The sequence below is a fragment of the Macrobrachium nipponense genome, chromosome 3 (genome assembly GCF_015104395.2).
Source record: "Macrobrachium nipponense isolate FS-2020 chromosome 3, ASM1510439v2, whole genome shotgun sequence".
Classification (NCBI taxonomy): domain Eukaryota; kingdom Metazoa; phylum Arthropoda; class Malacostraca; order Decapoda; family Palaemonidae; genus Macrobrachium; species Macrobrachium nipponense.
In genome coordinates this window covers 31,255,641-31,279,249 of record NC_087202.1, presented here as the reverse complement: position 1 = coordinate 31,279,249, position 23,609 = coordinate 31,255,641, and the positions used below count along the sequence as shown (strand labels likewise).

General features: G+C 34.5%; 1 protein-coding gene across 6 annotated transcripts in view; it reads left to right on the top strand.

Annotated features, from left to right (window-relative positions):
• The window catches only part of LOC135221686 (protein C19orf12 homolog), a 365,807-nt gene that overhangs the window by 73,468 nt on the left and 268,730 nt on the right, over nt 1-23,609 (top strand). For 4 of the 6 annotated variants that reach the window (XM_064259414.1, XM_064259416.1, XM_064259412.1 and 1 more), the window contains exon 4: nt 9,633-12,117. In XM_064259414.1, the coding sequence (XP_064115484.1) occupies nt 9,633-9,839 (207 nt within the window). In that variant the 3' untranslated portion in view covers nt 9,840-12,117. Of the gene's footprint in view, nt 1-9,632; nt 12,118-20,010; nt 21,245-23,609 lie in introns of those variants that run through there. The other 2 variants (XR_010316070.1, XM_064259417.1) reach the window with 2 other exon arrangements.

Sequence of the window (23,609 nt, the reverse complement as noted above, 5' to 3'; positions counted from 1 at the left end):
CCCGACCTTCTGGAAGCACTGGTGGAACCCCCCATTCGCCTGCCAAAGAGACCAGATCTTCTCAAACAACCCCATTTTCATCGGTTCCATCAGAGGCTCCACATGCTTCATCTTCATGCCTGGAGACTGTCAGGAGGTTCTCCAAGCACGAAGGGTTCTCCTCCAGAGTGGCGCGACAGTTTGGCTCTTGCCAGACGGCAATCAACCAGAGTAAAATTATCAGGCTAAATGGTCGGTTTACAGACGTTGGTGTAAGTCTCAAGGACATTCAATTTCTAGACCTTCCTTACCGAAAGTAGCGGAGTTTTTAGTTCATTTACTCATGACAGGGCCCTGTCACCTTCGTGCATTAAGGGTTATAGGTCTATGCTTTCCTATGTTTTTAAGGCAAGGCTCCCTGAGATCTCTTCATCTTATGTCATTAGAGATTTACTTCGATCTTTTTCCCTATCTCGACCCAGGCCACATTGTTCGCCTCCGACATGGGACGTTAACAAAGTCCTTCAAGCCTTAAGGTTCCCTCCGTTTGAGCCTCTGAATTCTGCCAAATTTAGGGACCTCTCTTCTAAGACACTCTTCCTTGTCTCACTGGCTACAGCCAAGAGGGTGGGTGAACTGCAAGCACTCTCTTTTCTGGTTGCCAGATCTGGACAAGACATGATTTTGTCATACCTTCCTGAATTTGTCGCAAAGACTGAATCGTCTGATAATCCCATTCCCAGGTCTTTCGTACTGAAGTCGCTGGTTGACTTTGTTGATAATTTAAATGAGGAATTAGTTCTTTGCCCTGTTAGGGCGCTCTCATGTTATTTACGCCGCACGAAGGACATTCAGGGTCGTCCCTGTCATCTGTTTGTTTCACCCCGAAATGTCAAGAGACCTATTTCAAAGAATGGTGTATCCTTTTTTCTCAGAGATCTGATCGTTAAAACTGGTGGTTCGGCTGCTGGGGAAGACCAGACGCCGAGAGCACACAGTATTAGAGCAGTTGCTACATCAGTAGCTTTTATGAAGAACGTCTCAGTCGCCAAGGTGCTTGAGGCGGCGACTTGGCGGTCTAATTCTGTTTTTGCCTCTTTTTACTTGAGGGATATTTCTCTAGTTCTAGGCGACCTTCGTTCTTTGGGCCCATTGGTGATGGCAGGACAGGTCGTCAGAGAGGAGAATTAGGTAGTCTTCCTGTTTTACGTTTGGTTGCTACCTGTATATTATTCATTAATTTTTGTTTTGTTGTATATATTTTTTGTTTTTGTATTATAACCCATGGCAGTTTTTGACGTAGTTATAATGGGAATTAGGCAGTTTGGTATTTAGGTGTTGTTGATGACAAGGACTGACTGCTTGGCAACTCATGCTGCTTCCATTTTCAGTGTGAAATGGTTCCAGCCACTGGGTTGTCGGCACTGGCGACTACGCTTCTCCCAGAGTCGATGCTGACCTAGGACTAGCCACTGGTTCGCTTGTCCTGACGACTCCTGCTTCTTCCACTGTCCTGGACAGGGAATTAGTCGATGGATCGTCTGCTGTCATCTGGTGACTCGCTCACCATCTACTTTTTGTCTCACCTGTTTTCTCAGAGTCAGACACTCGTGTGAGATCAGGTGACATTTAGTAGCCCTGAGTTTCTTGTTGACGAAGTCGGTTGCGTTGATACACCCCCGATGATCGTGTAACATGAGACCAGGTTGGACTGTCAGGCATTCGTCCTTCGGGACTGAATCGCCTTTTTGCTCCGCACTCCTTTCTCTTGGCACCAGAAAGCTCGAGTTAGGAGTTGCTCATGAGCCGATTCGTTGCTGGCGACGTTGGGTTGCGTTGATACACCCCCAAGGTTTGCTTAGCTTTGAATCGCCCAGACAGTCCAGACACTCATCCTTTAGGGAAAGAATAGTGCTTGATAGTCTTCAGGGTGCATCCTTGCTGTCCGCAATTCGTCTGACTGGTCACCTGGTCGGTCACCTGACTTTAGTACAGACGGACTGACTATGCACTTACTCCTTGTCCTGTGCTACCGCAGTTTGGTGGCATTATGGTAGGAGACTTTGAGTTGTTAGTATCTTTGACCTTGGGTTGAGTTTTGACTGCCTATGATATATATTTCTAGTTTGTTTTCTCCTATTCTGTCCGGAGGGGAAATTGTATTCAGATTCCCTCCTCCTTTTCAATGTGGTTAATCGGGCTAGATAAATTATATTAAGGTAATGTTTATTAATATGGAATTTTTATTCTAAAATTAATATTAATAATACTTACCTGTATAATTTATCTAGTCCCACCCATCCTACCCCACGATCTGCCTATCACAACTGATTTGAGGGAAGGTTTTCATATCTGTCAACGACAGTGTTGCCAACTGGCGGACAGAATAGGAGGTAACAGGGTTGCCAATGTGGTAAATTTTGGTGCGGTTTTTGGGGATTTAGGGCTAGATAAATTATACAGGTAAGTATTATTAATATTAATTTTAGGATAAAAATTCCATTTTCGTCATCGTCGTCTGCTGCCTCCTCCCCTTCTCCTTCTAAGGCTCCTCTTCTAAAGAAGAAGGTAGCCTCTCCCCCGCTAAGAAGTCCCATCATGGGACTTCTAAGGATCTGCCTCTTTCCACTGGGGAGGCAGGTGGGTCTTCTGTTGGTTCTCCTGTTCCTTTGGGAGCAGGAACTGTTATTTTAACCCCAGGGTCCAGTGTTTCTGGAGCCCCAGAATTGGTGCTGGTGAGTTGATCTCACATCCTGATATAGGCACAGGATGGAAGAAAGGAGCATGTCATGTAGGTGCCTCGCCCCTTCCTTGCAACACTAGTATTATATCGCTCAGGTCCTAAGTCTGGTGTGGCGATCTGGTGAGATCATGCATTGGTAGAAGCTAAGAGGGGATCCCTGTTCAGTCTTCCTATTGCAAGGTTATGGCTTTCAAGAAGACTGTTGCACGTTGAGAGGATGGTGCAAGTTCTCACCAACCAGCGGTGTGTTCGTATCCACCCAGCTCGCCCTTGCGTGAGTGCTCTGGCTTGATGGGAGCGAGTGATCCATCTGGCGAGCAAGAACCTCTCCACCTTCCTTCGGACAGCATTTTACCAAGGCAAAAATGCTCTCCAAGTCTTGTGTTGCAATCATCACCACGGATTGATGACCGCCTGCGACTCTCCCCCTCTTGCTAGCTCTGCTAGCAGGGGAGGCGAGAACGCACAACCCCCTCCTGTTTGCTCTACTCCCTGCGGTTAACCAGGAAGGCTGAAGCGAGCAGGAGGAACACTAAGGAGTGCTCTCCTCATAGTTCAACTCTGAGGGCCAACATTCCTGGCTTGGTCTTAGGACTGGATCAGTTGTAAGCCCAAGTAGTTCAGGAAGGATCAAGGGGGTCTGATGAGGTTTTTCCTCCTGCAGGGAGAGTATATTGGGAGGACTGCATCCTAGAACTTGAGGGTCCTCTTCCTCAGGATGCAGATAACCTCAAAATACAAAGGACTTTTACAGAGATCATTGCGCTGATTCATCAGCATAATGATCACGGGGAAGGGACCTTGGCTTCATCTGTAGACTGCCCCTCTTGTCTTGAATCCTTCTGGGGACCAAAAAAAGGAATCCAAGGTTTTGACGGGACTCATGGTCTTTGCAAGTGATTAATTTTGTCACGGCAAGAGAATTCACTTAGGGTGAACTGATCAGATAAACTTCTTCCCCCTCTTTTGCCTCACCAGAAACGATATTACATGCCTTTGCAGAGGTCTCAGCCGTCAAAGCAGGTTGACCTGGATCTGGTGCGCTTAGGTCTTGGTCTCTTGCTGCAGCATCTTACTGCAGGAGATGTCTCCCTTTCGTAGCAAGAAGCAGTGAGCCTGAAAGCTACCAATATGGTGAATTTCTAGGCAGTCTCCTTGTTGGATCTGTGGTCTTGCACAGTATCTTGGTAAATTGTAGACATCATTAGTACCTCCCATGTGAGATCCTGATGCTTGTAATCCTTTAAAAGTTTAGAATTCAGCTTCCAGAATCTTTTCATTGTTAAAACTTGTCTTGCCCTGATCACTGGTCCCAACAAATATATATATATTATTATATATATATATATATATATATATATATATATATATATTATATATATATATATGTATATAGATATATATATATAATTATATTTATATAAATATATATTATATATGTATATAATATATATATATCTATATATATATATATATATATATATATATATATATATATACATATATATATATATAGTATATATATATATATAGAAGTAGACTGGCACTGTATTGGAAATTGAAGGTAAACTATGTTCAAATTATGTTTAAAAATAGATGAAGTGGAGGACCACAGGTATCATTGAAGCAAACAGGATCTTTGGAGAGGTGAACATGTCAAGAATCATGGGCATTGGAATGTACCCTAGTGAATGCATCCTAGTTTCCTGTTCTGGGGCATAAAAGCCAGAAAGACCCTCCTCAGTTGCTATACAATGCCCATGGAGGTTAAAGACAGACATTAACTAATGACTTAATGATAGTGAAGGAGGAACTGCCCTTTAAGTAGGCCTTACAGCTAAAGCATCAGACCTGTCATGAAGCACATGGTTGGTTGCCTGCTTGATCCCGTGAGGCAGCATAAAGGAAGGGCAAATGGTGTTATCAGATGAATCTTTCACTGCTGTTCCTTCCTGAAGATGACTGGTCATGATTTTTTCTATTATTGTATGGATATGCTATGTCCATTCAGGATCCCCTTTTTTTTAACTTAGGATGCACTTCTGCTCAGACAACAAGTGGTGTGGAACCTACAGGAGAAGGGAAGTCAAGAATGGAATGTACTATCTTAAAGCTTTGATTGATGCATGGGAATTCTAGCAGGGATAATTACTGAAAGAGAAAGAGCAGATGAAGCTTGAAGTCAGAAACTTGTAGCAAATTTTGAATTGATTTAATACTTTATGATACTACATATTCATCTCTGTAGAGTGGAAGTTGTACCTATTTCCACCCTTAGGTAAATGGCAGTTTTGGAAATGGCTTGATCTAATGTGTCCCAGTTAAAAGCCAGAATTAGAACCATCTATGCATCTGTATCCTTCAAGTTAATACCTGGCAGTGCCATTCAACCTTCACCTTTTCTGAGGTATATTATACTTAAGTGGTTAGATTCGTTTTTGGTGGACAAGCATTGTTTTCCCTCAGAGAAGAAATTTGGGATTTAGTATGATCTACTTTTATCATAATTCACCTTCACTTTTTACTAGAGGCAGTAGCCAAAGGTAAAGACCTGAGGTATTATAAACACGTCTTATATTAACCCTTAAACGCCGACTGGATGTATTTTACGTCGACATTTTTTGTCTCTCGGGTGCCGACTGGACGTATTTTACGTCGACATACAAAAGTTTTTTTAAAAATTTGCGGAAAAATACTTTTAGGCCTACCAGCCGAAAACTCTTGAATCACGCGCCTTGGGGGATGCTGGGAGTTCACGGATTAAGGTGTTGTTTTGTTTACAATCGTTACGCAGGCGCGCAAGCGCGAATTTCTTTCTTGCCGCACTAAAAAGTATCTGTGACACATCTCGGAAATTATTTCGTCACTTTGACATATTTTTTTTACCATTTTAAATTAGCCGTTACATAGAGTATGATATATGAAAATGTGCGCAATTTTATGTAGAATACAACAAAAAAATACTCATGATTGTAGCTTTTATCAGTTTTGAGATATTTTCATATAAATAACAATAAGTACCAAAATTTAAACCTTCAGTCAAATTTGACTCTACCGAAATGGTCGAAAAACGCAATTGTAAGCTAAAAATCTTATATTTTAGTAATATTCAATCATTTACCTTAATTTGGCAACTAATTGGAAGTCTCTAGCACAATATTTCGATTTATGGTGAATTTATGAAAAAACTTTTTCTTTACGTCCGCCCAGTAACTCTTCCGAAAAAAATCATACATGCGATTGTGGTAATGTTTGCACCATTTTAAATTAGCCGTTACATAAAGTTTTATATATGAAAATGTGCGCAATTTCATGCACAATACAACTAAAAACAACCCATGGTTGTAGCTTTTATCAATTTTGAAATATGTTCATATAAAAAATGATAAGTGACAAATTTTCAACTTTCGGTCAAATTTGACTCTACCGAAATGGTTGAAAAACGCAATTGTAAGCTAAAACGCTTATATTCTAGAAATATTCAAGCATTTACCTTCATTTTGCAACAAATTGGAAATCTCTAGCACAATATTTCGATTTATGGTGAATTTATGAAAAAAATAAAATTTTCTTTACGTCCGCGTGGTAACTCTTCCGAAAAAATCATACGTGCGATTGTGGTAATGTTTGCACCATTTTAAATTAGCCGTTACATAAAGTTTTATATATGAAAATGTGCGCAATTTCATGTAGAATACAACTAAAAATAATTGAAGGTTGTAGCTTTTCTCATTTTTGAAATATTTGCATATAAATCACGATAAATAGAAAAAAAAACACGTTCGGTCAACTTTGACTCTACCGAAATGGTCGAAAAACGCAATTGTAAGCTAAAACTCTTACAGTCTAGTAATATACAGTCATTTATCTTCATCTTGAAACAAATTCGAAGTCTCTAGCGCAATATTTAAATTTATGGTGAATTTAAAAAAAAAACTTTCCTTCCCTCCGCGCGCGGATTCTCCGCCACAAATCTCCGAAATGTGTACGTCCCATTCTCGGAATATTTGCTCCGTTTCATATTAGGCATTTCATAGAGTTTTATATATGAAAATGTGCGAAATTTCATGTAGAATAAAACGAAAAATATTTGAAAGCTTTAGCTTTTCTTATTTCCAAAATAATTGCATAAAAAAAAATATATATAAAAAAAATTCGACATTCGGTCAACTTTAACTCGTCAGATATGGTCAAAAACTGCATTTGTAAGCTAATATTCTTATAGTATAGTAATATTCAATCATTTGTCTTCATTCTGAAAGAAATTGGAAGTCTCTAGGACAATATTGAGATTTATGGTGAATTTTTGAAAAAAATATTTGTTTACGTCCGCGCGTTACGAATTCATGCATTATTTTGTGATAATATTTTCTCCGTGTTGCTTTTATCGTTTTACAATGTGTTATATACCAAAATGATTGCAATTTAGTGTAAATTACAACGAAAAAAAAGTAACTTGTTACCTTTAACCGTTTTGCGCACAGCGCGATTTGAATACAATTATATATGAAATTTCGTTTTTGCGCTATCATATATCGCATTATTTATATATGATAATGATAATTTTTTCATTTCTGATGGTTGCATACTAAACTTCAGGCAATGATAAAAAAAGGAGCCAAAAATGAACTCTTAATCTTGAAAACTCAGCTCGCTGCGATTTTTTGAAAAAAATATTTTTTCCGCTTCCGCGCTCACTCTGAAACACCTCCGGCACACGGGAGAAATTTTTTTTTTTACCGCTTCGGCGTTTAAGGGTTAATGGCAATGGCCCTTCTCTTACTGTGTAAAGGGAATAATACAAGTATGTTACATTCTACATTTTGGTTTTGACCCAAACGAGTTCAAACCCTTGTGCTTTTAGAGCTTTGTCAACTGACTTATAGTTCCCAAATAATTTTCTAGACCTGGCTAGCAGTTGCAAATGTTGTTGAATGCTCAGCATCTCAGTATTTTACCTTTTATATATATATATATATATATATATACATATATATATATATATATATATATATATATATATAAATAATAATAATACACATCATACATACATACATACATACACACACACACACACATTATATATATATATATATATATATATATATATATATATATATATATATATATATATATATATATATATATATAATGTGTGTGTGTGTATGTATATGTATGATATGTATGTAGGTATGTATGTATGTATATATGTATATATATTAACTATATCTATTATATACTATATTATATTATATATGATATATATAATATATATATATATCTATATATATATATATATATATATATATCTTATATATAGTCAATAATTTCCTGCTAAGCAATTTAAAAAAAAAAATTGTGATTAAACAATATATGAATTATGAAAGTAAATAATTTAAATTTTATTCATTTTTTGAAAAAAAAAATAAAAAAATACCTACTATTTGGATTACAATAACTTAGACCGTGAAAAGAAAACACAAAAAGTAATAATTCTCTTCAGGTCATGACTTCTTGAGATGAATTGTGAATATACATAGTAGATAAGAAAATTACATATCTACTTCCTATGATGATATGACTGTCTTTTTAAAATGAAGTAGTGCTTCGTCCTTTTTCACTTTGGTTAATTGAAGTCTGAATCTTATTAAAAGTTATTACTAAAGTCACTGTGGATAATTGAAGTTTGAATCTTGTTAAAAGATATTACTAAAGTCACTGAAATATTAACTTTTCTATTCAGGAAAAATTATAACAAAGAAATGGGGCAGGCTTTATAAAAAATGAGATAAATATAGCTTGTACAACAAAACTTGTTACTGTGGGCTCATATACAAACATACACACAGTTAAATGCTGTTAAAGTGGGTTGAGATACACACACACACTGTTAAATGTAGAGTGGAATAGATTAATGATAAACTCTCCCTCCGAAAAAAACTAGAAATTTAGCTTGAAAGAAAGCTAAACATGAAAGACTGTAACTGGGTACTGATGCCAAACAGTCACTGAAACTGATACTGCCTGATATGGGAAATTATAAATCCACTTGTTCTCGTCCAGAGTGAAACAGTATTCTTGAATATTTCTGTCTAGTCTAAAGTTGGAAGTAAAAAATATATATGTTAAGTTGTTCTTTGAAAATGAAAGAAGATAGACTTTGAAGTGTATTCTTGGAATTTAGTTAGGGTGTTAGGGAGTGGAGAGGAATATATTTACTTTAAATATTTTATTTATTTGTTACAAACCCATCAATCAAGTATGAGTTCCTTCCATCCATTCCCTCAAGTTTTGTTTTGTTAATTACAGCTTTTACATATTAGTTGTAGGACTGAACATACATATGGGTCCAGTTGGTGCCTGTAGAATAAACTACCAGTACCTTTTTCTGTATGACAGAAAAGGTATGTGAACCTTGGAACATTTAGGGCAATAATATTAGTCTTATATGATTATATGAAAACTTGTTTTGCATTATTAAAAAATATTGTTTTCAATGAAAAATTTTGACTTCCAGTAGGATTATTATTATTATGTATAAGTTTTTTTTTTTTTGCATAAATGCTAGACATAGTTGAATTCTGATTATCAGTGCCTATGTAGTCTCTTTCTTATTGCCACATCCACATGCAGTGTGAAATATTTTAGTCTTGAACAATTGCCAATGGCCTGGTGTTATTGTGAATTGGTGTCTGTATTTCTTGGCACAGTTTGGATTACTTTGGGTAACCTAACCTACCCTAAGCTTTGAAAACTGTGCATTACCATTAGAGAACTTTTTAATTTGAAAGTCATTAGAGAACTATTTAATTTGAAAGTCATTAGAGAACTATTTAATTTGAAAGCCATTAGAAAACTTTTTAATTTGAAAGCCTTACAAATTACACGAGATTAGTGTGTATTGTTCCAGATGTTCCTGCAAAATAGATCTGTGGATGATCTAGCTGCAGCCTCAAATCTTCTTCTTAGCCCTTCTGCTAAAATGGTGTTTCTTCAGATTGTTATACAATTTGTTATTAGTGCCATAGGAATAGTATTTCAGTGGCAGAGAAGTAGAAGAACCAGGGAACAAGAGCAAGGTGAAGTACCACTTTCTCCAAGCTCTTCTAGAATATAAGCCTTCAAATAGTTATCGCTAATGTTTACAAGAAGCTACTGGCATTACAAACTGAAATTTTTGTGTTGTGATTATAAATATAATCGGTTTTCATAATTCAACATAGAAAAGTAGATGGTGTTTAGAAGGTAAAATCCCAAGGGTTTCTTTGAAAGAGGATATGTCAGTTCTCCATAAATTAAGCAAAATTGTCAAGGCACTACAATTTTTTAATTAAGGGCTGACATAACAAGAATTCCGCTAATTTTTTTTATTTTGATGTGCAGCACAATTATGGCCTATAATGATGGACTGTTTTTTTGCAATTATAAGTGTCTGCATAATGTATTTATTTTATCAGATGGATAATTTGGGCATAAGCTGAAGTAGGTCTCTGCTTGCACTAGTCTTATAATAAGTTCTCTGTAGTCTCTGCTTGTACTTGTCTTCTTATAAGCTGTCTCCAAGCATTGGATTTCATAAGCCATCCATTCATCCAACATGGTGAATAAAATTAAGATACTAACCTGCATGTGGATAAAAACAGTTGAGTGTCTTGTTTAGATACAAATTGCACTTCATATACAAGATAAACCAGTTCTTTGCCACACAGATTTCCACAGGAAGCACAATTAGTTTATTATTGTAGCACAAAAGATACACAAGATTAAATAGTTCTGTACTACAGAGTTTTGCACAGGTTGCACAACTAGTTTATTGTTGTAGCACAATAAAGAAGGTTGCACTGATAATTAGCCTTCCCAAAAGATATTTATGGTACATAAAGGACATAGTAGTACTAAGTTCATATGTAGTTCTAATCTCCCTACTAGCTTGTTACATTCAAGCACTGGTTAACAACATTCGGATTAATTTGGACCAGTACTTGTGTAACTTACTTTGCTAAAGCCAACACAAAATTAGACAAATCATCTGTTTTCATGATTTAACACGGAAAGTAGGTGGTGGTTACTAGGTGAAATCCTAAAGGTTTCTTCAAAAGAGCCATAGGAAGAATAGCATTATCAGTGTAATTTATCTTTGCAATTTTTAGTCTTGTCACTAGTATTAACAACATTTTAAAATCAGGTAGAATAAGTTGGGTATAGGTGTTCATGTTCATCGTTGACTTTTTTATGAAGCTTAATGAGGCAAATTATATCAAAAGTTGCACCCAAATTGTTTTGAACTAGTCTACTTCTGTTCATCAGCTTGTATGATGCACTATGGCTGTTAGGTAGCTGGCGGCAGTTAGCATCCTTTTCTTTCAGTTAAGACTTGTGCAGTAATTGAATACCTACGCCCTTATTTATGGTAGTGAGCTATCAGAAGTTCTGTGCTTAGTAGCCTTATAGGTGTACTGGGTGGTGACCATGTACTACAGCTTTTACAGTTATGGGTCTGAGTTCTATCGACTCATTTCTGTCTTTCCATTTATATCTGTATGTTGATCTCTTATCTACCTAGATGTTTGCCTTTAGTTTTACCTGGCAGCAGAGTTTACGCCATTTAAGGACAAATCCCTTGTGTAAACTGTGAGTGTAATGATTTGACTTTGGAATTTCATTAAATCAACCTCTAGTAATAATATATCTGTTTAGGTTCAGCCAGCCTTGTTCTGGCACAGGTTCTAGCTCTTCAGCAGCCTGAAAGATAGTAATAATAGCCTGCATATGTTTGTAAATTATTGTTTTCATTTGCTATTAGTTATTCAGTGTTGTATTCCTCCTAACACCAAAATTTTTGCTTTTTTTTTTATTCTGTTGAAGGGTGCTGGGCAAATAAAATAGCATAATTGAGCTTTTTATTTATCAACATTTTGGATCATTATGTCACTTTAAACTTGTCTTTGAGAGAACAGTTTCATGCCTTAAAAAAGTAGGTGTTTTATTGAGAAGATTTGAGTACTTTTTAGTCTGCTTATGAAAACTATATTTGGTCATCTCTTGATTATGAGGTGTGCTATATCTTTTGTCTCCCATCTTGATATCAGGGAATTTGGCATTTTGCTTGATCAGTCACCCCTCTTTTTCTTCTCCTGGTTCTCTGCTGTGATGCCATGTAGCTTTTGTGTTACTCATTTGTAGGCACTATTTTGGCCACTTTTATTGAGGTCACAGATTGAGACTCCTCTCAGCCCTTAAACGCCGAAGCGGTTAAAAAAAAAAAATGTCTCCCGTGTGCCGGAGGTGTTTCAGAATGAGCGAGGAAGCGGAAAAAATATTTTTTTCAAAAAATCACAGCGCGCTTAGTTTTCAAGATTAAGAGTTCATTTTTAGCTCTTTTTTTTTGTCATTGGCTGAAGTTTAGTATGCAACCATCAGAAATAAAAAAAATATCATATATAAATAATGCGATATATGATAGCGCAAAAACGAAATTTCATATATAATTGTATTCAAATTGCGCTGTGCGCGAAACGGATAAAGGTAACAAGTTACTTTTTATTTTGTTGTAATGTACACTAAATTGAGATCATTTTGGTATATAACACATTGTAAAATGATCAAAGCAACACAGAACAAATATTATCACAATATGATGCATGAATTCGTAACGCGTGGACGTAAACAAATATTTTTTTCAAAAATTCACCATAGATCTAAATATTGTTCTAGAGACTTCCAATTTGTTTCAAAATAAAGACAAATGATTGAATATTACTATACTGTAAGAATATTAGCTTACAAATGCAGTTTTCGACCATATTTGACGAGTTAAAGTTGACCGAATGTCGAATTTTTTATATATATTTTTTTTATATGCAATTATTTCGGAAATAAGAAAAGCTACAACCTTCAAATATTTTTCGTTTTATTTTACATAAAATTGCGCACATTTTCATATATAAAACTCTATGAAATGCCTAATATGAAATGGAGCAAATATTCCGAGAATGGGACGTACGCATTTCGGAGCGCACACGGAGGGAAGGAAAGTTTTTTTTTTCAAATTTACCATAAATCTAAATATTGTGCTAGAGACTTCAAATTTGTTTCAAGATGATGATAAATGACTGTATATTACTAGACTGTAAGAGTTTTAGCTTACAATTGCGTTTTTCGACCATTTCGGTAGAGTTAAAGTTGACAGAACGTGGTTTTTTTTCTATTTATCGTGATTTATATGCAAATATTTCAAAAATGAGAAAAGCTACAACCTTCAATTATTTTTAGTTGTATTCTACATGAAATTGCGCACATTTTCATATATAAAACTTTATGTAACGGCTAATTTAAAATGGTGCAAACATTACCACAATCGCACGTATGATTTTTTCGGAAGAATTACCGCACTGACGTAAAGAAAATGTTAATTTTTTCATAAATTCACCATAAATCGAAATATTGTGCTAGAGACTTCCAATTCATTGCAAAATGAAGGTATATGATTGAATATTACTAGAATATAAGCGTTTTTCGACCATTTCGGTAGAGCCAAAGTTGACCGAAGGTTGAAATTTTTGCACTTATCGTTATTTATATGAAAATATTTCAAAACTGATAAGAGCTACAACCATGGGTTGTTTTTAGTTGTATTGTGCTTGAATTTGCGCACATTTCCATATATAAAACTTTATGTAACGGTAAATTTAAAATGGTGCAAACATTAGGACAATCACACGAAAAAATTTATCGGAAGAGTTACCGCGTGGACGTAAGGAAAAAGTTTTTTCATAAATTCACCATAAATCAAAATATTGTGCTAGAGACTTCCAATTAGTTGCAAAATTAAGGCAAATGATTGAATATTACTAAAATATAAGAGTTTTAGCTTACAATTGCGGTTTTTGACCATTTCGGTAGAGTCAAAGTTGACCGAAGGTTGAAATTTTGGTACTTATCGTTATTTATATGAAAATATCTCAAAACTGATAAAAGCTACAATCATGAGTATTTTTGTTGTTGTATTCTACATAAAAATGCGCACATTTTCATATATAATACTCCATGTAACGGCTAATTTAAAACGGTAAAAAAAATTATGTCAAAGTGACGAAATAATTTTTTAGATGTGTCACTGATACTTTTTAGTGCGATAAGAAAGAAATTCGCGCTTGCGTAACGATTGTAAACAAAACAACGCCTTGATCCGTGAACTCCCAGCATCCCCCAAGGCGCGTGATTCAAAAGTTTTTGGCTGGTAGGCCTATAAGTATTTTTCCGCGAATTTAAAAAAAAACTTTTTTGAGTCGACGTATGGTACGTCCATTCGGCATACGGGGGACATTTTGACTCGACGTTTAATACGTCCATTCGGCATTTAAGGGTTAGTTGGCTTCTTAACACCTTAACATCTCAGGCTATTGCTTCTGACATTTTCAAGGTGAGTGCTCTGCTTGTTCCTTAGCCAAATTTTAGCATTTCCCAGAGTGTAATACCTCCCTGCCATCAATAAGCAGGTTTATAGTTCTTTTATTTTTAAAGCCTCTTTATTTTCCTTTTTTTCTTTTTCTTGTGTTCCTCAAACCTAGCCAGGATAAGGACTTTTGATTGCTTTTTCCTATGGTTTTGCTGTTTATAACAAATTAAACATTTGTGCACCCCCATGTAAAACATGATTTTCGCTAGAATTATGAAAAAGTATATCTTAGTTTAACAGACCACTGAGCTGAGTAACAGCTCTCCTAGGGCTGGCCTGAAGGATTAGATATTTTTATGTGGCTAGAAACTAATTGGTTACTTACCAACGGGACCTACAGCTTATTGTGGGATCTGAACCACATTGAGAAATGAATTTCTATCACTAGAAATAAACTAAAATTATGAAACAAAGGCTGATCATGTTCACTGAATTTTGATATTTTTCTTTGGATAGCATCTGACTCTGTATCTGGATAGGATGATAATGAGTTTTGATTTTGGAAGTTTGTAATAGTATGTAGTTCATAATCCTGACGCTTAGATATTGTCCATAAAGTTTTTATTATTTGTTGTATATTTCCTTGTAAAATATGTTTTACTCAAAATATACACCTTTTGAAAGGAAATTTTGTATTTTTCTCCTGCTTATTAATGTATGCTGTCTTGGGTTTTACCTTATTGAATTTGAAAAAATTTGAATTACTGTATCTGAAAATGAGGATAGACAGTTGTTGCAAAATTATGACCTTTAAAAGTAATACTGTATATACCTGGTTTCATTCCATGAATGCAAATTATTTCATACAAGATCAGTTCAAGATATTGTAGCTTGTCATCTGATAGGAAGCTAAAAGTCCACATTCAATTATTATGATGTAGTTAAAATACCCTATATTATTGCATGTAGTATGTAACTTTTTCTCATTGAAGTAATATAGATTTTGAAATGATATAGAAGATCAGTTATATATTTTACATTTGATTTCATATCATCAAGCCTAAATCCCACCTCATAGTGGAACAGCTTAGCTAAAAAAATGAGAATTATGCATTTTATGATGAAAAGCCCCAAATTTGGTAAACTTAGAGCCAAAGATACTAAAAGAAAAATAACTAATGTTTGGATATAATGAATTTTCAGTATGTTGTTCTCAGTGCCATTTTCAGAGTCAGTCAGAAATTATGATACTGAGGAAAGTTAAAATTTATTTGCTATGCATACTTCTCGGTGAATTGCCATAAGCAAAGTGCAAGCAGGTATAATTAAAAATCAAAATGTTATTATGTACTACTTGGTTGAAACATTTGATATCTGTACAGTTGTAGTGACTGATTACGTATAATAATCTTGGGTGAACATCATGCTGAATTAAGAATTGAATTTTTAATGTCTTGAGACAATGGGACTATTGTTTAGCAAAATGTTTCCACTTAATATAGAGTTTTTAAAGTGACCCTTGTGGTACTCCATACCTAATGTTCTGTTCAAGGACAAGAGCACATCTGTTTTTATGAGGTACAGTCTGGTCCTGAATTATGTGTGTTCGAATTGTGCGATTTCCCTTTTATGCAGTCAATAGTTCTCAAAGATAGATTTTCTGTATCTGCGAAGCCGTTCAAAGTCTGCAAGTCACACGCCACAAAACTGAGCAAATCCAATGTCCTTTCAAGTATTTTAGGTGTCGGGAGGTTTGCTGGTATCTGAGAGAAGAGGTAGAGGGAATGCTTGGAGGAAAAAAACTATTATTCCTTTAAGGGGGAATGCGAGAGAAAGATTTCCTGCTCAGCCATTAGCTGAGGTGGAAGGCTCTGCCTCATGCATGTGTGACGTCATAGCGCAGTATGTATGAATGATCGGTGTCATCACCATCATCATACGTATTATTCAGACCTGCGAAGTGTATTCTGAAGGCTTCTGCTCACCCATTAGCCAAGACAGAAGGTTCATCCTCACACATTTGTGACATCATAGCGCAGTGTGTATGAATGATCGATATCATCATCATCGCCATACTATGCAGATCTGCGAAGTGTATTCTGATCATCTGTATCATGTATGCATCTGCCTAGAAGTAGAAGAGGAAGACTTATTTTCTCTTAACTAAAAAGCTTGCCCTTAAGTTAAAGGCGAAGGAAGGAGCAACTTCCATTTTGGCAGCAGTCGACAACTTCAAATCCATCATTGCCGAACATTAAGTAAGAATTTTTTTTCTAGGTTAACTTGTTTTGACTAACTTTTGTCATTTGATCATGTATTTTTTTTCTATTGTTGAAATAGGTTTTGATGAAAATTACAGTAAAAGTGATTAACAGAGAAGCAGAGAGAGAGAGAGAGAGAGAGAGAGAGAGAGAGAGAGAGAGAGAGAGAGAGAGAGAGAGAGAGAGAGAGAGAATAGTAGAATAGTTTGATCTAAACTTTTCAAGCAACTGTCATTTCATGTTGAATTTTGAATTTTTATAATTTCTTTTTAAGAAATAGTAATTTCACATCAAATTTTGAATTTTCATCAGTATGAAAACGATTACATAGTTAATGGACAAAGAAACTGAGACAGGCCTAACGGGAGTGAAGACACGCATGATCTGCTAGTCCTCAAAACCTCAAATGATTCACAAAGCCTTCCATCAGCTGAAGAACTCTTCCCGGAGTATGAGATAGAGGAGTTTGAAGGTTTTTTTTGGCAGAGGTTAGGTAGAAGAAATTCTATCCAAAAGGTTTTTTAAAGGAGTTGATTGTACCATACAGAACACTTGCACCCAATGGTGGCATTGTTTACATGTGGGAGTTTTCACCATCCTATGTGTAATTTTAAACTTTTTGAAGTTATTAAAACCTTTTTAATGTTTTATTTATCCATAAGAACAATTTCATATTAGAATAAATTACAGTTTAGTACATAGAAAAGTATTGAAAATGGGTAGTATAAAAAAGTTTGACTGGGTAAGTTGCCGTTTGCCTTGCCCCTAATGGGATTATTCCCATAAGGTATGTGTTTCGAAATCTGCGAATTTCCAATTCTGTGAGGCCGTGGATCGACCAAATTTTTGCATAATTGGGAACCATACTGTACGTACTTTGATTCTGCTCCAATAAAAACAACATACTTATGTACTTATATCCATTTTATGCATCTTTTAATGCAAGTAATGTTCTTATTTAAAATTCTTGAATTATCATCTTTTATTGTATTAATATTGTTGATAGTTCTGTGCAGATTACTAATTAACCGATTATCCATCTTGTGTGTTTTTTTATATTGGTTGTAAAAACCAAATTGTATCGGTAACTCCCCAAACCTAGTCCATGTTACAGGATAAACTATTCAGCATTCTCATGCTGTAAAGGACTTTACTGTACAAGTTTTTTTCTCTCTTTGTCTCTGCCCAATCCAACTAACATTTGCAGAAGGACAGGTTCAGAGTGGGCTGGCCTGCATCTGGTAGGCATGGGCAGCTTGGTATTAGAACACTTTTTTGTTACAAATGCCAATCAAAACTCATCATCTAGCTGCAGACCTTTAACCGCTATCACAGCCAGCAACACATCAGTATCAGAAGTTCTGTTCATGATTGCTTGATTGCCACTTATGCTGCAAGGGCCATAAAATACCGAGAGTGGGTCTGGTGTTTCATCAACTCGATTCAGTGACAGTCACGTTGCTCCAGTGGAGCTCTCCACAAGGCACGTTCTAGGCAAGAGGAATGCGGTGGCCAACAAGCAGAGTTGTCAGAACCAAATCCTGGCCATGGAGTGTTCTCTGCATTAGGACGTGGCGGACAGTCTTTTTCACGTTTGGATTGAAGGCCTATGCTCTCTTCACCACTTGCTTCAACAGGAAGCTGGAGGTTTACTGTTCAGTGGTCCTGGATCCTCTTTCTCTAGCAGAGGACACCTTACAGCATCCTTGGGACAGTCTTGAGGTAGACTCCTTCCCTCTGTGTTGCCTGATCTGTCAAGTTCTGAACAGAGTAGTGAGTTCTCAAAATCTTTGGATGACCTTGGTGGCACCTCTGTGGCCTCAGGCTGAGTGGTTCCTGGACCTTCTATCACTTATGTCAGAGGTTCCAAGAGAGATTCTCCTTTGGCGACAACTCCTATGCCAACCTCGTGGAAAGGTTTCGCCAATCATTAGGGTCCCTGTCTCTTCACAGCTGGAGACTATCAAGTATCTCCTCCAAGGGAGAGGTTTTTCTCAAAAGGCTGTGGGATGGATGTCCAGCTATCTCAGGAAATCATCGTCAGCAGTTTACCAGGGGAAATGGGCAGTCTACTGTAATTGGTGTTGTCGATGGGGTTTGTCTCCACTCGGGTCTGTTCAGTGGGTAGCAGATTTTCTGATCCTCCTCAGGGATGAGAAAGGTCTTTCTGTTTCAGCTATCAGAGGCTACAGAGTGACCTTGGGCTTGGTGGTGCGCCTGAAAGGCGCGGACAACTCTTCATCCTGGGAAGTCTCCTTGTTCAGGAGTTTTGAACAGTCCTGTTCTCCAGGAGGGGAACTCAAGCCTTCTTTGTGAGATCTTTCTCTAGTCCTGAGAAGTCTCACTTGAGCTCCATTTCAGCCGCTATGTGTGTGTGTATATATAATATATATATATAATATATATATATACGTATATATAATGTGTGTGTGTGTATATATATATATATATAATATATAGTATATATATATATATATAGATATATATATATATATATATATATAGATATATATATATATATATATATGAGAGTATATGTATATATATATATGATATATATATAATATATAATATTATATAATATATAAATCATATATAGTATATTAGATAGATATATATTATAGATATATATATGGAATATATATATATATATATATATATATATATATATATGATATATATGTATATATATATTATAGTATATATATATATATATGTATATATATATATATGTATATATATATATATATATATATATATATATATATATATATATATATAAATATATATGTATATATATATATTATGATATATATATATATATATGTATATATATGATTAGTTTTTATATATATATATTTATATATATATGTATATATATATATATAGATAAATATATATATATATATATATATAAATTATATATATATATATATATGTATATATGATATATAGTATATATATGTATTATATATTATATGTGTTATATATATATATGTGTATATATAAATAATATATATAATATATATATATATAGGTAGGGGATATATATATATATATTCTATATGTATATTATATATATATATAAATATATTATAGATATATATGTATATATATAATAAGATATATATATGATATATATATTAAATATTAGATACTATATATATATATATATATATATATATATATATATATTATATATACTATATATATATATATTATATATATATATATATATATAATATATATATATATATATATTTGTGTTTTGTGTGTTTTGTAAAATATATAATGACATTGTATAACAAACCCATCTTATGCTGTTTTACACATTTGTAGCTTGCACAACATGGACATTAGTGGTTTAGATATACCTGATGATTCAAATGGTGCATAAAGAGTTATAATACAGTATTTCATTTGACAAAAGTTTGGTAAACTTAAGATTATTAGAGATAAATAAGGCATACATGTGATTAATGGGTTTACATTAATAGACTTTTATGTTTTAAAAATGTGTGGTTCCATTTATTGTTGGCGTCTTGTAAGCCAGCATGATAAAATTTTGTTTTGAATTGCTGTTAGATATTATGAAAAATGTTTTACGAGTATTTCTTCTTTTGTTTCAGGGAATCTTCAGTGAAATAGGTCCTGCTGATTATGCCGCAATTGCACTATATGTAGGACAGCCAGCAGTAAAAGAAAGAATCATTCAAGAAGTAATAGGCTTCTTTCAGTCTCAGTTACAAATGTCAATTATAGACTAGGTAATTTATGTTGTTTTTGTATTTTTGGTGTACAGTAATGTATATTTGTATTTTGCTGTAGAAGTTTTATTTGTTTAGTTTAACTTACTATTGGTGATATAACATTAGCCACTTGTAGAGTAATTGAGAATAGGTTTTAAAATACATCATGTTCACTAAAAATTTTAACATTAACCCTCGTAGTCTGGGCTAAATATACTATATTAAGCATACCCCTAGACCGGGCTGAATTTAAGGATTGTCAATAAAAAAAAACATTGGAAAGAGGAAGCTATGTATGCACATGGTTTAAGAAAAAAATTTACAAATTTTTTGTACCTTTCAAGGGAGGTCGAAAGTGAATATTTCCAACCCTGTGCAGTGCCTCTTTTCCAAACAAGTCGTAAAACTATGCTAATTTTACAATGTTATAATTTTTTTCTAATATTTTGTAAGATTTTATTTTTTAAAATGTTAATTACTGCTCACACAATATCATAACAGATAAGAATTAAAATCAGTAACATTATGTGATTATGTGTATTTATTGTAAAATATTTACGAGATGTCATTGGATGGGAATTTTTGACTTCTCCAATGACATTTCATGGTAATCTCTCTCCCCTGTGCTAACTAGCTACTATTAGAGCTGGGGTAAGAGCTACTGTGAGTCATTTATGGCCCTTGGAAGTGATCTAAGTACTTTTCCTGCAAAATTTGTTCAAACTGTATGGCACGAGGTCTTGAACACATATGTATATTACCCAGAATCCACTCCAGAGCTATCAGTAAACATACTACAGGCGGCCCTCGGTTAGCGGCAGGGTTTCTGTTCCTGGCCGCCGATGCTAAGCGAACGTACTACAGGTGGCTCTCGGTTAGCAGCAGGGGTTCCATTCCTGGCCGACGACGCTAAGCGATTTTAAATCCTACGGCCGCTGCACACCTTCTTTCGGAATACTAGACCAGTTAACCCTTAAACTCCGAGCTGGTATTTATGAAAGTGTCTCCGTATGCCAGAGGCATTCGGGAGTGAGCGCCGAAGAGGAAAAAAGTTTTTTTCAAAAAATCACAGCACGCTTAGTTTTCAAGATTAAGAGTTAATTTTTGGCTCCTTTTTTTTTTTTTTTTTTTTTTTTTTTTTTTTTTTTTTTTTTTTTTTTTTTTTTTTTGTCGTCACTGCCTGAAGTTTAGTAGGCAACCATCAGAAATGAAAAAAATATCATTATCATATATAAATATTGGAATATATGACTGCGCGAAAAAAAAATATATAATTGTATACAAATAGCGCTGTGAGCAAATTGTGATGATTTTGGTATATAACAAATTGTAAAATGATCAAAGCAACACAAGAGAAAATATTATCACAATACATATGATGCATGAATTCGTAATGCACGGACGTAAAAAAAATTTGTTTTAAAAAATTCACCATAAATCAAAATATTGTGCTAGAGATTTCCAGTTTGTTGCAAAATGAAGGTAATTGATTGAATATTACTAGACTGTAAATGTTGTAGCTTACAATTGCAGTTTTCGACCATTTCGGTCGAGTTAAAGTTGACCGAAGGTCGAATTTTTTCTATATCGTTATTTATATGAAAATATTTCAAAACTGATAAAAGCTACAACCATGAGTTATGTTTTGTTGTATTCTACATGAAATTGCACACATTTTTATATATAAAACTTTATGTAACGGCTAATATAAAACGGTGCAAACATTACGGCAATCAGATGAAAGAATTTCAGATTTTTTCGGCAGAGTTACCGCGCGGAGGTAAGGAAAAAGTTTTTATTAAAAAATACACCATACATCGAAATATTGTGCTAGAGACTTCCAATTTGTTGCCAAATGAAGGTAAATAACTGTAAATTACTAGAATGTAAGAGTTTTAGCTTACAATTGCGTTTTTCGACCATTTCGGTCGAGTCAAAGTTGACCGAAGGTTGAAATTTTGGCACTTATCGTTATTTATATGAAAATATTTCAAAACTGATAAAAGCTAGAACCATGGGTTGTTTTTTGTTGTATTCTACATGAAATTGCGTACATTTTCATATATAAAACTTTATGTAACAGCTAATATAAAACTGTGCAAACATTACGACAATATGACAAAAGAATTTCGGATTTTTTGGCAGAGTTACCGCGAGGACGTAAGGAAAGTTTTTTTTTTTTTTCAAAAATTCACCATAAATGAAAATATTGTGCTATAGACTTCAATTTGTTGCAAAATAAAGATAAAGAATTGAATATTACTAGAATGTAAGTGTTTTAGCTTACAATTGCGCTTTTCGACTATTTCGGTAGAGTCAAATTTGACCGACGGTTGATATTTTGGCACTTATTGTTATTTATATGAAAATATTTCAAAACTGATAAAAGCTACAACCATGGGTTATTTTTTGTTGTATTCTACATGAAATTGTGCTCATTTTCATATTTAAATCTTTATGTAACGGCTAATATAAAACGGTGCAAACACTACGACAATCGGACGAAAGAATTTCTGATTTTTTCGGCAGTTACTGCGCGGACATAAGGAAAAAGTTTTTTCAAAAATTCACCATAAATCGAAATATTGTGCTCGGGACTTCCAATTTGTTGCAAAATAAAGATAAAGGATTGAATATTACTAGAATATAAGAGTTTTAGCTTACAATTGCGTTTTTCTACCATTTCGGTCGAGTCAAAGTTGACCGTAGGTCTAAATTTTGGCACTTATCGTTATTTATATGAAAATATTTCAAAACTGATAAAAGCTAGAACCATGGTTTTTTTTAGTTGTATTCTACATGAAGTTGCGCACATTTTCATATATAAAACTCTATGTAACGGCTAATATAAAATGGTGCAAAAATTACATCAATGTGACTAATTAATTTCTGAGATGTGTCGCTGATGCTTTTTAGTGCAAGAAGAAAGAAATTCGTGCATGCGCGCTTGGCTAACGCTTGTAAACAAAACAACAGCTTGATCTGTGAACTCCCAGCATCCCTTAAGGTGCGTGATTCAAAAGTTTTTGCCAAGTTGCCCTATTACTATTTTGCTGTTAATTTTTAAAATATTTTATGTGTTGACATATCATATGTCAATTAAGCACCCAACAGACAATTTTTGTTGACGTTTAATAAGTCCAATAGGCATTTAAGGGTTAACGGCACCCTAGACCAGTCAAACAGCGCCATAATCCTGCAATGGCGCAATAAGTAAAATTATATTTATGCAGTATAGTACTATAGAATTAACTGTACAGTAGTACTCTACAGTACATTATAGTATTATAAATACTGTAAAGTGAAAAAAGCCTAGCTTTAATCCTTTGGTTGTCTAGAGTATGTAAAGATATAAGGTTTTATACAGTGTACAAGTAGCTGTAGTTTTCAAGTTACGATCATTCATCTTACGATAATACGATTTTATGAGAGACCAAATTACAATAGCCTAACCTTATCCCATCTTCTAGTTACATAAG